Source organism: Nothobranchius furzeri, chromosome 4, assembly GCF_043380555.1.
Source record: "Nothobranchius furzeri strain GRZ-AD chromosome 4, NfurGRZ-RIMD1, whole genome shotgun sequence".
Lineage (NCBI taxonomy): Eukaryota > Metazoa > Chordata > Actinopteri > Cyprinodontiformes > Nothobranchiidae > Nothobranchius > Nothobranchius furzeri.
The window spans coordinates 18,948,253-18,964,421 of NC_091744.1; the positions used below are offsets into that span (position 1 = coordinate 18,948,253).

The 16,169-nt window shown below is 45.9% G+C and overlaps 1 protein-coding gene across 1 annotated transcript; it reads left to right on the plus strand.

The window, feature by feature from the left end:
* Window positions 1–597: 597 nt before the first annotated feature.
* Window positions 598–3,917, plus strand: LOC139069606 (spectrin alpha chain, non-erythrocytic 1-like). Its single transcript, XM_070550174.1, has 6 exons — window positions 598–1,097; window positions 2,273–2,395; window positions 2,466–3,199; window positions 3,310–3,414; window positions 3,487–3,519; window positions 3,594–3,917. Exons 3-6 carry the CDS (start codon window positions 3,134–3,136, stop codon window positions 3,645–3,647), a joined length of 258 nt encoding a protein of 85 aa, XP_070406275.1. The 5' UTR covers window positions 598–1,097; window positions 2,273–2,395; window positions 2,466–3,133; the 3' UTR covers window positions 3,648–3,917.
* The last annotated feature ends 12,252 nt before the right edge of the window (window positions 3,918–16,169 follow it).

A 16,169-nucleotide genomic window follows, 5' to 3' on the forward strand; every position in this document is an offset into this window, starting at 1 on the left:
AACTTAGAGACTTCATTCAAAGTTTATCAAACTCACAAGACTTTCCTGTTTAACATATTAAAGAGGCTTTTTGATATCTTTTACGGTTTTTCTAAAATCGCAGGTAGAAGTTGAGGTACGACTTGAAATTTTCAGAAAAAATCACAAAAGTTGTAATGGGGAAAGATAGGAGCAGGGACCCTCCCTAGCTCCATTTCCGGCGTTGTCCCGAGAGAACCGTAGGTCCGATTGAAATGAGACACATGCTGACTTACAGCTAACGACTATACCTTCGTTTTGAGCTATAATTCATGACTGTACTCCAAACATTGTGGCCGTACGGTTCATTTGTTTGAGAAAATTCAAATTTAAAAAAATGTCTCTCCCCACTCTACCCGCACTCAAAGTTTTAAGCTTCACATCTTCTGTGCACAACTCTTTCCTACCCCCAGACCGTTTGGACTACCAAACAAATTATAACCCAAAAAGTAGGAATTTTTGTCAGCTTTTCAGAATGGGTTTCATTTTATCTGTAAGTGTTACCGTTCTTTCCCTACAAGCCTCAGAAGAAGGAGAGAGCCAGATTCTCGCTCATTGAAACCAAGCCCCCACAATGCCGCTCTAAAAATGGTAAGTAAGTAAGAAAAATTGCAGTTCCACCCTCATCCGCTGGGGGCTGGTGCCAGAAGCGAGCAAATCCTCATTGACTCCCATGTTAAAAATGCCGATTTCACAGCAGAAATAAACATGTTTACAGCCTGGTACCAGAACATGTTTTTTGTCTAAATTATCTAGTTTATACTCATGACAACTCTGAGGGGGGTGAATTTTTTTCTCACTCTTCTGTTTAAGTGTATTGAAAGCCTAAAATTCTGTATAATTAATGAGCAGCCGACACACGTGACCGCCGCCTCAGACCCACGTGACCACAGAGCTAGCTCCGTGGAAAGGCCTCAGTACAGCCTCGGTCCCTCCTGGAAACTGTGTCGGGATTTTGAGTCTCTGTGCTTGTGAATTCTGTTTTGGATATTATTGGTGCAATTGTTGGACAAAATGACTTGCTGTGGTATTAATTGCACTAATAGAGCGTCCAAGGAGTCTCCACTTCATTTTTTTCGGTAAGTTAAAATCTATTTGTATTTTATGTCACTGCCGCCTAGCTGAGTTTACCGAAGTAGCTAGCTAACTATCAGTTTAACATGTAGCATGTACTGTTTAACCATGAAATTTAAATGTAAAATACGGTAAAATAATTAATAGGGCATATTTCGATGGGTAAAACCCAGTGCATTTAAGATAAAAATGGGTTGAAATATGACGGAGCGCGCCGCTTGGAGGGACACCTGTGCTCCATTCTTTCATCCGGTAATCCCCAGCGGTCAGGCCGGGCAGGCTGACCGATGCGGCACCTCGCTGCTGCGGGCTGACCGGAGAAATACTGCAGCTCGTTGAGAAGTCTATAGGGCATACAGCGTTTCCCTTAAATCCCACCGCCACGCCGACAAGATCCCAAGTGTCTTTGTTTTTGTTGGCGCTGTTTACCGTAGAAGCAGCGGGAACATCAGCAAGTTTCATCAGACTCGTAAAGTTAGTTTTTGCAGGGGACCCCCTGTATTTTACTGCTCCCTCCTGCAGTCTTCCCCTATTAAAATTTAAAATGTGTAACTTTATGTTTTGGGATGAATGACTAATATTCATGTTAACTAAAACGTTAGGTATTTAGGGGGAAAAACAAAATAATAAACATTATACAGATGTCAAATAAATCAAACTGTAATTAAACTATATATTTTCAAAGTCTCGATTCTGGATAAAATCCAACAACATATGCTTTATAAATAAACACTACACATGGCTTTTACACACACACACACACACACACACACACACACACACACACACACACATTACATTGTAATTTCTTAGTAAATATTCTATTTGGCGAGAGATAAACTTTATTGTATTTATCCTAGTGAATCTATAATTAAACGGGTAAACTAGCAGTAGCACATCCAACATCAAAGAAAGTAAAATGTTATTATCAGGAGAGGGAGAATGTTTAAGTGGTTAGCAGCAGTGTGCTAGCCGATGGCCCCCTCCATGAGGCCACCACAGCTCAGCAGAACACCATTGTAGCTTCTTCTGGGGAGAAAAACACTTAGAAAAAAAATAAAGTTAACAGCTGAAATAGCAGGAAATAATACAGTTAAAGAGCAGATTGTAGAAGAAAGAAACCCCTGGGTTAAACTGGTCTGTCTACTGCATAATGCTGAACTCTAACATGTGTCCTCAGGGAAGGACCTGATTGGTGTCCAGAACCTGCTGAAGAAGCACCAGGCTCTGCAGGCTGAGATCACAGGTCATGAACCTCGCATCAAGGCTGTCACCCAGAAAGGAGAGACCATGGTGGAAGAAGGTAGAGCAGGTCTGGTCCTGACATGTTTCTGAGGTGTCTGCAGGTTCTGGCTCACTTTTTTTGGGTCCAGGTCACTTCGCTGGTGAGGAAGTGAAGACTAAACTGTGGGAGCTTCATGGACGTTGGGACACGCTGAAGGCCAAGGCGTCCCAGAGGAGGCAGGACCTGGAGGACTCTCTGCAGGCCCAGCAGTACTTTCCGGATGCTAATGAGGCCGAGTCCTGGATGAGGGAGAAGGAGCCCATCGTTGGAAGTCCAGACTAAGGGAAAGACGAGGACTCGGCCGAGGTATGGAAGTCCCTTCCTGAGAAACTTCAATCGCTTTTCTTTGCTCTCTTTCCAGTCCTTCATAATTAGTGTTTCTGTATTTGTCATTTCCTTCAGTTGTCTACCAGATGTCGTTGCTCGTTTGAGCGTCTCATGGGTTAGGGGTAGAAGTGCTGGCCTCGCACAGGAAGTTATGACAAACGTGTTCCCGGCGCTCTTATTTCAAACGGTTTACAAGCTGTGATGTGTGTTCCCGCTGCAGAGCAGCCATGACACGTGGCAGCTGGCAGAAGGCTCACGCTTTTCCACTAAACACCCGCAGAGCTGCGTCTGCGGTGAACTGAGCAGGGTTTGTTTTACGGTGGCGGATCCGATTGGACCATCGCTGCGAGAAAGCTCCACTTGTGTCAGACGAGCTGAAGGTTCAGATGTTCTGGTCCACTGGCTCTCCTGAAGAAGCACGAGGCCCTGATGTCGGACCTGTCGGCTTACGGCAGCAGCATCCAGGCCCTGAAGGAGCAAGCCCAGTCCTGCAGGGTGAGTTCAGAACCCTCGGCCCGTCAGAACATTCTTATCCACCATGTTCTAACACCAGACCTGTTAACCCGACAGCAACAAGGTAATCAGCAGGTGCTTTTGTCCTGCAGGACCTGAAGGCCAACGAGTCCCGCCTGAGGGACATCACCAAGGTGGCATCTGAACTGGAGACAGAAGGTCTGATGGCTGAGGAGGCTCCTATGGTTCAGGCTCAGGTGAGCGTCACCTGTCTGCAGCAGCTGGTCCCTCTCACTTCCTGGTTTAACTCTGCTCGTCTCTGTTTGTAGCAACAAGAACATCTGGGTTCTGCTCCTGGAAAGGTGCATGTTGTCCTCCACCAGAACCAGACGTGGTGTTTTTGTTACCACTCATTTGTTTGTTTGTTTGTTTACAGGATGAAGCAGACTCTAACACGGCGTCACCCTGGAAGGTGAGTTCATTCAGCTGATCAGAGGTCACCTCTGATGGACGCAGTCACGGCCGACCGTGCTGACATCACACAGGAATTCAGGTGACCCGGCAGGCACCAGGTGCTGGTGAAAGTGGGGACATGTCAGCTGGTTGCCATGGCTACAGTTATCTTTATGCATCTGTATGACTACTGACTGGTGTGTGTTTCCTGCGACCTTTGACCTCAGACCGTACGGTTGGGCGTTCAGACGACGGCTATCTTTAATTCCATCAAGGTAAGAGGAAGCTCTTCCCTTCCTGTCTGAGCGATCCGTCTCCAGGTTTCCTCATCCGGCGTCCAGCCCGCTGGCGTCCACCTTCATCTCACCTTCATCTCATCTCTGTGAGGTTCTGTGTGTGTGTGTGTGTGTGTGTGTGTGTGTGTGTGTGTGTGTGTGTGTGTGTGTGTGGTTCCTCACCTCTTCTCCTCAGGTGTGAAAGGCAGGCCGCACCAGGTGCCATTGATCAGAGGCAATCAAGGTGGAGCACTTAAAGCTGGCCGAAGGAGGAAAGCAGATGCCAGATGATTAAGCCACACAGCTTGGTAATCAGGTCAGCTCTGTGTTTCCTTGCGCTTCCCAGTGTTTCGCTCACAAGTAATGTTTTGTCTCGCAGTAGTCCCGACCTTCTGAGTTCCCAGGATCTCCCAGCGTCTTCCCTGAACCGTGGTGTCTGCTTCACCCAGTGCTCCTCCTGGCTGCGGTGCTTCAGCCTTTTCATCCACGCCCTGTTGGATCCTCCTCTTCTCCACCTGCCTGTCCACCCTCGAGCCTCCAGCAAAATCTCAACCTCAGCCTGCCACACTCCCACACTGGACCTCACCTCCTCTCCAAACACTCCTCGCCACGCAGACCAGTAAGCTCACCCCCTTCAATTCTATTATCGGAACAGTCTCCTTGCTCCTCGACTCACCTTCTGTTTCCCCTTCAGAACCGCCTCTGCAAACCCGTCCAGAGTTCCTCCACCATTTTGAGAACCCGCTGAACTTTTCAATAAAACTGTTAAACTTTCTCCTGTGTCCGGGTGTGTTCGCTCCAGAGTCTCCTAGAATCATGACAGAATCATCTGGCCATTCAGACTCTGCGGCACACCTGCGCACTGCTCTGTCCGAACAAGGCATCCTGTTGGGCCGACACAAAACGGCTCTCCAGAACATGTCTCAGCAACAGGATACGTTACTCCAAGGAATGAATCATCTCACTAAACTCTTTCATGATCTGAGTTCTAGGCTCCCCTCATCTGATCCACAACCGTCGGCACCAGTCCCGGTCCGCCGTGATCCTTCAGCATCGTCCGGTTTCCGTGATGCGGTTTCTCCGACTCCTAATCCGTTCTCTGGCGAGTTAGGTAAGGCAAAGGGCTTTCTATTGCAATGTTCCTTAGCTTTTGACCGCAGTCCCCACTCTTTTCAGACAGATGAGAGTAAAATTTCATATGTCATCTCCCTCCTTAATGACAAGGCTCTGCTTTGGGCCCAGGCTACTCTTGGCTCCGACAGTCTTTCAGATCACTCATTTGACTATTTTCTCGAACAATTTAAGCAGACTTTCTGCCCAAAGATTAGCGAGGAACAAGCCACCAAGAGATTATGGAATCTAAGACAGGGTAGTAGATCAGTAGCTGAGATGACAGTCGATTTCCGCATTTTGGCTGCGGAATCAGGTTGGAACGGTCCCGCGCTGAAAGGGGCGTTTCAACATGCGCTTAATGAGAATCTGAAAGACGAGTTGGCCAGCAGAGACGAGCCCGACACCTTGGATGAATTAATCAATCTCGCTATAAGGATCGACAACCGTCTTAGAGAGCGAGCAAAACTTAGAGGTCCGGGTCCCCGATTCCCTGCTCCGCGTCGGGCTGAACTAACTGCATCGCCGTCTCCTCTCGGGGTTTCGGCTCCGCCCCTTGTGTCCAGCGCACCGCCAAACTTGCCTCCCCCTGAGCCCATGCAGATCGGCCGTGCTCGGCTTTCTCCGGCGGAGAGACAGCGTCGTATGGAAGCTCGTTGCTGCCTATACTGCGGTTCCCCTGACCATTTCATTGCAGCCTGCCAGCTCCGCCCAAAAGAGTTTGCTCGTCAGTAAAAGTGGGGGTACTGACGGGCAACCTAAATAAAAGTAATCTTCGCCTCACGCTTTCCGCCACCATCCAAATTAATTGTCTTCAGGTCCAAACTAGTGCCCTCATAGATTCTGGTTCAGAGCAAAATTTAATTAGTGCTGGTTTTGTTCAACAACATTGCATTCCCATCCTAGAGCTCGATCATCCAGTGCAGGTTTCTGCATTAGATGGTTGTTCCCTTACTACAATCACCCATCAGACTGAAACGGTTAACCTAGTGGTTTCTGGTAACCACTGTGAAAAAATTACATTTTTGGTTTTCCCAGTCAATGATTCACCTGTAGTTTTAGGTTACCCCTGGTTGTCCCAGCACAATCCCTCCATCAATTGGTCCCAGGCCCGTGTGGAATCTTGGAGCCCTACCTGCATTCGCGAATGCCTCCATTCTGCCGTTCCCATTCAGGTTTCCTCCGTCCCAGAACATTCTGAGTCCACTGATCTCACTAACGTCCCCACAGAATACCATGATCTTCACAGGGTTTTTAGTAAGGAGCGTGCCCTCTCCCTTCCGCCTCATCGGCCCTATGACTGTTCCATAGACCTTCTCCCAGGGGCCCCTCTTCCCTCCGGTCGTCTGTTTAGCCTCTCAAAACAAGAACGTGAGACTATGGAGGAATACATTAACGATTCATTAAAAGCAGGCATCATCCGACACTCTACTTCCCCCATGGGAGCAGGCTTTTTCTTCGTGGGGAAAAAAGATGGAACCCTGAGGCCCTGCATTGACTATCGTGCCCTGAACAACATCACCATAAAGAACAGGTACTCCCTCCCTTTAATTGCTTCTGCTTTCGAGCCTGTCCAGGAAGCTCTATTTTTTACCAAGCTTGATCTCAGGAACGCTTACCATTTGGTCCGGATCAAGGAAGGGGATGAGTGGAAAACAGCGTTTAAAACACACATTGGACATTTTGAGTACCTGGTCATGCCCTTCGGCCTTTGCAACGCCCCAGCAATATTCCAAAATCTGATAAATGATGTACTCCGGGATTTTTTGAATGTCTTTGTTTTTGTCTATCTGGACGACATTCTAATCTTCTCCAAATCATTCTCAGACCACCAGGTCCACGTCCGCCGAGTCCTACAACGCCTCCTGGAAAACAACCTCTTTGTGAAAGCTGAGAAATGTGAGTTTCACACACGTTCCATCACTTTCCTTGGTTACGTCCTCGGGGGTGGGCAGGTGAAGACAGATCCAGAAAAGATCAAGGCAGTAAAGGATTGGCCCATTCCAGAGTCGAGAAAACAACTGCAGCGATTTTTGGGTTTTGCTAATTTTTATAGGCGGTTCATTCGCAATTTCAGCATTCTGGCAGCCCCATTAACTGCTCTCACCTCCACTAAGCAGATTTTCCGTTGGACCAAAGACGCAGCCCAGGCTTTTCTGTCCCTTAAGCAGAAATTTGTTGATGCTCCCATTCTGGTTACACCTGACAGCAAGGCCCAGTTCATTCTGGAAGTGGATGCCTCCAACACTGGCGTGGGGGCAGTCTTGTCTCAACGTTCATCTGCTGATCAGAAGCTCCACCCCTGTGCCTTCTACTCCAAGCGTTTCACCCCCACTGAAGGCCGGTATGACATAGGGGATCGAGAGCTTCTGGCCATCAAGCTTTCCTTTGAGGAGTGGAGGCATTGGCTCGAAGGTACCGAGTTACCAGTAATCGTTTGGACTGACCACAAAAATTTGTCATATCTACAATCGGCCAAGCGTCTAAATCCCCGACAGTTTCGTTGGTCACTGTTCTTCTCCCGTTTTAATTTTGTTATCACTTACAGGCCAGGCACCCGAAATGTCAAGCCAGACGCTCTTTCACGCCAGTTTTCACCCGACGATCCCTCTGAAGCCCCAGAACCCATCTTACCGGCCACATGTTTGGTGGGCAGTCTCACCTGGGACATTGAGAGACAGATCCACAAGGCCCAGGAGACTGAACCAGACCTGGGTGGGGGTCCCCCTAACCGACTCTATGTCCCCGCAAGTGTCCGGTCCCAGGTCATCCGGTGGTCGCACTGCTCCAGGTTCTCCTGCCACCCAGGGGTGAGTCGTACCATAGCCTTTGTTCGCCGTTACTTCTGGTGGCCTGGCCTGAATAAGGATGTCACGAGCTATGTTACTGCCTGCACTACTTGCATTCGTAGTAAGAACTCTCACCGTCCACCTGCTGGGCTCCTGCAGCCTCTTCCAGTTCCAGCCCGACCATGGTCCCACATCGCGCTGGATTTTGTAACAGGTCTCCCCATCTCCAAAGGCAAGTCAGTCGTCCTCACTATAGTAGATCGTTTTTCTAAGGCATGTCACCTGGTCCCGCTGTCCAAACTACCCTCAGCTGCTACTACCGCTCGACTTTTGTTTCTCCACGTGGTCCGACTACATGGCATCCCATCTGAGATCCTTTCAGACCGCGGACCCCAATTCATCGCCAAAGTGTGGAAGGACTTCTGTCGCTCCATTGGGGCTGAACCCTGTTTGTCTTCTGGCTTTCATCCCCAGACAAACGGCCAATGTGAGAGGCTCAACCAGGAAGTCGAGGACACCCTCCGTTGCCTCTGTGCCGATAACCCTACATCATGGAGCCTCCACCTTCCTTGGGTTGAGTACTCTCACAATACTCACGTCTCTGCCGCCTCAGGTCTGTCTCCATTTGAGGCCTCACTCGGGTATCAACCACCTCTCCTTCCTGGCACCTTCCCCGATTCCATCACTCCCTCTGTCCGTTCTCACATGATGGCCTGCAAACGAGTTTGGAACCATACTCGGTCCGCCCTGCAGCGCACCTCAGCCCAAAACAAGAGGTATGCTGACCGGCGTCGCATTTCAGCCCCCGCATACTCCGTTGGTCAGGAGGTCTGGCTGTCATCCCAGCATTTCCCGCTCAAGGGCGCTCCCAGGAAATTGTCTCCCCGGTTTCTGGGCCCTTTCCCTATTGCTGCTATCATCAGCCCTTCAGCTGTCCGTCTGAGACTCCCTAGCCACCTTCGTGTTCACCCAGTTTTTCATGTTTCCCAGATCAGACCGGTATCCTCGAGCCCCCTGTTCCCTCCTGCCGATCCCCCTCCGCCCGCCCGGGTTGTTGATGGCCGTCCCGCCTTCTCTGTGTCCCGGATCCTGGACGTCCGACCTCGGGGACGTGGTCGCCAATACTTGGTCGACTGGCTGGGTTATGGTCCTGAGGAACGCTCCTGGGTTCCTCGTTCTGCTATCCTGGATCCGTCCCTCATCCGTGACTTTGAGCGGTCTGTTGCCTCGACCTCTCGGGGTCGGCCGCCGGGTGGCGTCCGTTGAGGGGGGGGTACTGTGAGGTTCTGTGTGTGTGTGTGTGTGTGTGTGTGTGTGTGTGTGGTTCCTCACCTCTTCTCCTCAGGTGTGACAGGCAGGCCGCACCAGGTGCCATTGATCAGAGGCAATCAAGGTGGAGCACTTAAAGCTGGCCGAAGGAGGAAAGCAGATGCCAGATGATTAAGCCACACAGCTTGGTAATCAGGTCAGCTCTGTGTTTCCTTGCGCTTCCCAGTGTTTCGCTCACAAGTAATGTTTTGTCTCGCAGTAGTCCCGACCTTCTGAGTTCCCAGGATCTCCCAGCGTCTTCCCTGAACCGTGGTGTCTGCTTCACCCAGTGCTCCTCCTGGCTGCGGTGCTTCAGCCTTTTCATCCACGCCCTGTTGGATCCTCCTCTTCTCCACCTGCCTGTCCACCCTCGAGCCTCCAGCAAAATCTCAACCTCAGCCTGCCACACTCCCACACTGGACCTCACCTCCTCTCCAAACACTCCTCGCCACGCAGACCAGTAAGCTCACCCCCTTCAATTCTATTATCGGAACAGTCTCCTTGCTCCTCGACTCACCTTCTGTTTCCCCTTCAGAACCGCCTCTGCAAACCCGTCCAGAGTTCCTCCACCATTTTGAGAACCCGCTGAACTTTTCAATAAAACTGTTAAACTTTCTCCTGTGTCCGGGTGTGTTCGCTCCAGAGTCTCCTAGAATCATGACAATCTCACTTCATTTATAGTGCAATACTTTCACATTATCATTTTCCCACACTTCTGTATACCTGTATTTTGTTGTTTTTCAATAAAGAATGACAAATTATTTAAGTTTGGTTTTTGTTGCACACAAATATATATCTGTAAAAAATATCTACAAAGCTAATGTTTACATAACAAGTATGATTGGGTTTTGCAATATGGCACTCAAGTTTATTTTAGTAAGATTTTCAAACCAAGTAAAGTTAGTAAAGAACACATTTCTATTGTCTGCTAAGAAACTGTTGGGATTTTAAATGGGCCTGTTGTACAAATAACTTGTAAATGATTATTCCTCACTTTTGTCTTAACCAAAGAAATTCCAGTAATTGAGCAAAAACATTTATTTTTAACACTACATTTTATAAAACAGGGCGCACAGTGTCGGCACATGTATGTCGATGGTCCGCCCCAACTAAACCAGGAGACACAGACGTCAGGGAGGCTACGGTTGTGTCCGACGGTCTCTGCAGCTCTCTGGGCACCACGCCTCACGTAGCTGTCTCCAATGATCCAAATGGCTATGGAGAAAAAATAACAGGTTTGTCATAATTGTTTAAAGTACAAAACCATACATGAAGTGGTCAAGACAGGAACTTACACGCTGCGTTGTGTAGCTGATGTTGGAGACACACAGGCTGCCATGGTGACCTTTTAACAGACCTAAGAAAAAAATGTAATAAAAGAATGAAACTTAAAAACTCCCAGACCTCATGTCATATTTACTAATCAGCTATGGCTGATTTATTGTTTGGATCACAGTGAGTTACACAAATTCTAATATATTTTTATTTTTATTATACAGACATACTTTTTAACTGTTATTTTCACATGACTGTTATCAGGCTCTCATGTTCTGGTTCTGATGATAATTCCGTGTCTTCCAGTAAGTTATCTTGTGCTTACTTCATCTGTATAATGTCTCTTTACTTTTGGTAAATTGTACTGAGTCCAGAATAAAGGCTAGTTGGCTGTACAAGATACAAACAAGTATTACATTTTGGAAATATATGAAACACCGCCAGCATCTGTTAGAGCCTGTGGCGGGGTGCTGAGGGCCGGCTCCAGCCCAGGAATGAGCTCTCCACGCTGGCCGGGAGGGTTTGAAACACCGCCATCCTCTCCTCTGCTGGCTGTTCATTCTGTTATGGTTACCGGTGCTTGTGTTGCAATGTGAAACGCTTGGCCTCAGATTTTGTAAGAAAGATAATAAAATGTCCCCCCAAAATACGACTTAAATATATTTTCTCTTCTTCATGATACATTTAATGGCTGGTGCGACTCAGGAGTGATAGCACCGAAAAAAACTGTACTGAAAACATGCTCAAAGCAAAATGTTTTCCATACGGAAATAAATTATAAACTTACCGATTTAAAACTTTTTTAATACAGGTACTTCTCACGAACAGGCGCAGAAAACCTCCACCTAAACTCCGTGTGAGGGTCAGGTCGTTGGGTGTTCCAGTTAGCTCCAGTTGAATTGAAGCTAGGTGGCTACATCCGTTAGCTCGGCTCACCTCCGCTTTAGCTTTGGGTTAGCCAGGGTTAGCTTCAGGTTAGCTCATAGCTAGTTCGTCACTCGATCCCAGCCTTACATCCCCACCCTCAGCGCCTCCTCTCTTCCCTTTTATGGAATTGTCTGGGCTGGACGGAACCTGTGACACGGTCAAAATGGCGGTGGTGGCCACCTCCCATTATGGACAAAAAACGTGTTATTGGAGTCTATGGAATCTGTTTGTCCAGTATGTACAGTCTATGATTGAAACCCATGTTAAAGGAAGAGAGATTTTCTCCTCAGTTCGGCTTCACACAGCTAAAAGTTTCTCGTCATAGCTTCTAGACAATTCATGGTAGGCACATAAAAATCGGCACAGATGATCATCAAAGTCTTCTGCCACTCAAGCTTTTTGAATTTTTCAAATCGGTGCAGTACTTTTCGAATGGTGATGAGAAGTTTGACAGGTCCAATTTCACTTCTGAAGGACAGATTAAAAGGGTTCTCTCGTTAACAGGAGCATAGGCGGAGATCCCAGGGGGGACGGGGGACGCGTCCCCCCCTCACACAAAGTTGTCCCCCCCACAAAAGTTATTGTATATGTATAAATGCTATCAGTAAACCTGTGTTGTCTTCTAAAACCACAACGTAAAAGTTAGTCTGAAAATACAAAACAATGTGTTTTTAATTGTTGAGAAATTAAAGTCCCCCCCCCCCAATTCCTCAAGTTGGTACGGTCGGTCCACATGAGCTGTTTCCAACGGGCGGGGCTGCCGGCTTCGCCTCGCTCACAGCTTCACAGCAGCCCGCAGGCTCACAGGAAGCGGGAATCAAAAAGCCAGCGGTTTCCAGCAGTAAGTCAATTATTTCACGCTTGTTCTACAAACTTAAATATGTATGTCAAATGTGGTCATAAATGATGCAGGAAGATGAGAGACACAGGACAGGGAAATAGTTCAATAAAAACAAGAAAACAAAACAAAGTGTTGAAAAGTAAAATGTAGGTAGATTTATCTCCACTACACACATGTAATATTTAAACATTTGATACAATTCAGATCACCTTCAAAGCTCAGTCACACACCCAGGGCCGTTTCAAGACATTTTGGGGGCCAAGGCAAAATGACACCCCCCCCCCCCCCCCCGATCCAGATCGGCTAGACCTAAGGAATCCATCCATCCATCCATCCAACCAACCAACACACCAAACAACCATCCATCCATCCAACCAACCAACCAACCAACCAACACACCAACCAACCACCCAGCTCTATACACTTTAAACTCTATACACTTAAAACTAGCAGCATAGCTGACATTTTAACACTAGTCAGAAGGCAGGAACCGCCCCCTCCTCCTTCATTGCTCTCGTTGGCTGAGAGTTTTCAATCGTCTTCTGCCTAAAAGGAAATGTGCACCCACACGTATGGTACATCAATTCAACCTGCTTGGTCCCAGGAGTCTTGTATTAACTTGATATTGTGTTCTGCGTTACCATGGCAATGTGCTTAGCACCAACATTTAACAACATTTTAGACACAACTGTATCAACATAGTTTAATATAGAAATGTTATTCAAAGTGTAAATGACTCATGTGTTATTGTACATAGCTTTATTAATGCAGACTTCTGTCATCTGTTACCATGGCAGCACAAGGAACTACAAATCACTTTAACCAAGTCTCATCGGAATGAATATAAAAAGCAGAATATTGAGCCATTAACAGACTCCTGTTTTTGAACTGTTTGTACTTAAAACTAGAAATAAGTTCAATTTGATTGACCGTCAGAAGGTGGGAAAGTGCCCCGCTCCCTCCCAGCTCCCTTATTGGTTGAGAGAGGTCAATCATCTTCTGGCTAGATGGAATTACACACCCACGCATGTGAGACATCAAATTGATCGGCTTGGCCTAAGGAAGCCATCCATCTACATATAAATCCATACATGCTTCTATCTATCCATCCATCCATCCATCCATCCATCCATCCATCCATCCATCCAATAAACCATCTAACATCCATCCAACAATCCATCCGTTATTTCATTCATCCAACTCTTCATCCATCCCATATCAAATCTGAACTATTCTCATTCAAATGCCAGCTGTTTAACGTTTCAAATTTCGAGTTTTTAAAAAATGTTCAAAGATTACAATTATCTGCTGTTTAGCATTTTGATCCATTCTTCACCTATATTCTGAGCTACATTATGCTTGTTGGTGATTTTTGCTTCTAAATCTTTAAATACATTCAGCTCATTTTGACAGTTCTGCTTTGTTTCAGCTTCAGCTCAGCTGTTCGGCGGCTTCAGCTTACAGTTTCAGCTGTCCAGCATTCAAACAGCATTTGTGCAACAAATGCAATTTTTCTAGTTTTAACTGTGTAACTTTACAAACAGCATCTCATGGAGGACAATATAAATAGAACTTTGAAGTTCTATGTATGTCCACTTTATAGTCAAATCAAATTATTGTTTATTTGAATAGTCGTAAATCACATCATTGGGAGAAGATTTTCACAATGATTTCATTTTAAGTAGTACTGCTAAAATGCAGAGACATATTTATTAATATTTTACTAGTCTATTAATAGTTTTTTTCAATACTTTCTGCATAACCGGCCCTTTAAGAGCATTCATGATCTTTATGTGGCCAAAAATGAAAATGAATTTGACATCCCTGATTTAAGTTCTACACATTTAAAATGAAAATAAGAAGTAAAAGTATTTCTGTCTCCCCCCCTCTGCCTTATACCTGCCCCAAGGCATAACTGTTAGAAGGCTGGTGACTGTGCAGGGGAGGCTCTAACAGCTACATTAAAACGAATCCTGGTGTCATTTGTTCATAACTTTTCTTCAAGTCATTCATGTAATCTAAAATGTAAACAGTTTCTCCATTAACTGTTCAGCTGCTCGGATGATTGAGTCTGGACATCTACTATTTCTTCTCGATGTTTCTCTCTCATCAGATGCAAACTGACACCATGACCAGCAGCTTTTACAGCAAACATCGGCTAATAAACGGATCCGCTGTTGATCAAATGCACCTGAGTTTAGATGTCACCTGCCTTTATTGCCAATAAAAGAAAAAGAAGAAAAAAATGGTGGGGAATGAGGAGACGGCCGGCCAAGCAGCATGAATAAAGACACCACAGCGTTGTCTCTTTTTTTTTTTTTGTTTCAGGCTAGCTAAACTACAGGACAAATCACGTTCTGTTTCAACTCATACGGACGATTAGTTTTTTTTACGGGAAGGTTGGCAACCCTAAAAACTAACTGTCAGTAACATCATAGCACCCGGCCAACAGTAGAAACTCCGTATAATAAACAGTAAGATGAGTTATTGTAACTGAATTTAAAAAGTTAGCAAGCAGGACGATCACAATAAACTACACCTGAACTTGGTTTATATTTGACCCAGATAACTTCTTACCTGAAATTCGGTTCTGCCACTTGGACAGGCGGCCGGTTCGGGTTTAATCTCTTCCTCCCTCTTTTCTTCTCCAACCTGTCGCTGGGCTGAGGCTCCATCACTTCCTAAATTGATTTTACTTGAACCTTCACTACCAAACAACTGTGAGATTTTAACACATGTGCCAGCATCAGCCTGAAGGGCCAGTTTCTTTTTTTAGTCGAATTTTCTCCGTTCCTCCTTTCCATTTTTTGTTCTCTGTTTTGTTAAGTTGGTCTGTCTGTTTACTAAGACTCACAAACTGGCGGGTGCATCAGACCTCTGGCTATTGGTCCAGCCCAGAGTGTATTATGACCAATTGGCCAATCCACCACTTTTTACGAGGCGTCGCATGGCGCAGCGGTGTCCGCAACAACTAGAGGCCAAAAAACAAAAAATAAAAAAGACACACCGGCCCATAAAAGATGAAAGGGTCGGCCCAGCGGGCAGTTGCCCGCTATGCCCTATGGTCAGTCCAGCGTTGCAGGACACTGTAATCAATTTTTGGCAAGGGAAATTATCTTTTTTTTTTTTTTTTTTTTGCCATTTTTGGGGTGTTTTTGATGATACAGTAGACAGTATGAGTACAGTAACATCAACAGATAATACATAAAACCCTTATTTGGTAAATTTTAGCCTCCATGAAAATCTGAGCGATTCAATCACTTTTTGGCAAGTAAAATGCCATTTTAGTTGTCTACAATTAAATCATCAATAAAGAATTTAAAGATATTTTGAGGCATTTCTTATAGGTAAACAGGAGGGTATAGTCTCTATTTGGCAAGTGACAATCTTAATTTTATGTGCTGAAGTGCTTTTATCTTGTTACTTTTAAATAGAGCAACGTAATGTATAGATAGTAACTTACTATCTATACATACATAGAGCAGGAGCCAGAATCACCCAGCTCTGGTGAAACAGCCTGACACTGCCCCCCTCCTCCTCTCTCCCGGGCTGCTGAGGAGCACAGCTGAGCTGCATCTTCCTTGATTGCCAACACCTGTATAAAAAGGCTGTGCCTTCAGCAGTCTGGAAGGCAGCAGTGCAGGGGCTCTGCTGTCCTCCTGGTTTTTGGTTTTTGGTTTGGTTTGAACCCCTTTCGATTAGATTCATGTGGATGAGTTGTAATGTTAACCTTTTTCAGAGTTTTAGACAGTTCTGTTTGTTTTGCATTATTTTTATAATCCACCGTCATCTGTTTGTGCGTTTTTAAAACCTTTGTGTTTCAATAAAACCCTTTTTAATATCCACTGTCCATTCTTATGTTACCCCCATCCTTCACATTTTTACAACACCTGTCAGGGATGTAATAACACAGATTAATGAAATATTTCATGACATAATTATTATAAGTAGCAATAAACAAACATTTATTTAATGATTATCCAGCTTATAAGTTTTAGAAGTTCATATTTAATTTAGGACATCATTCTTTGATT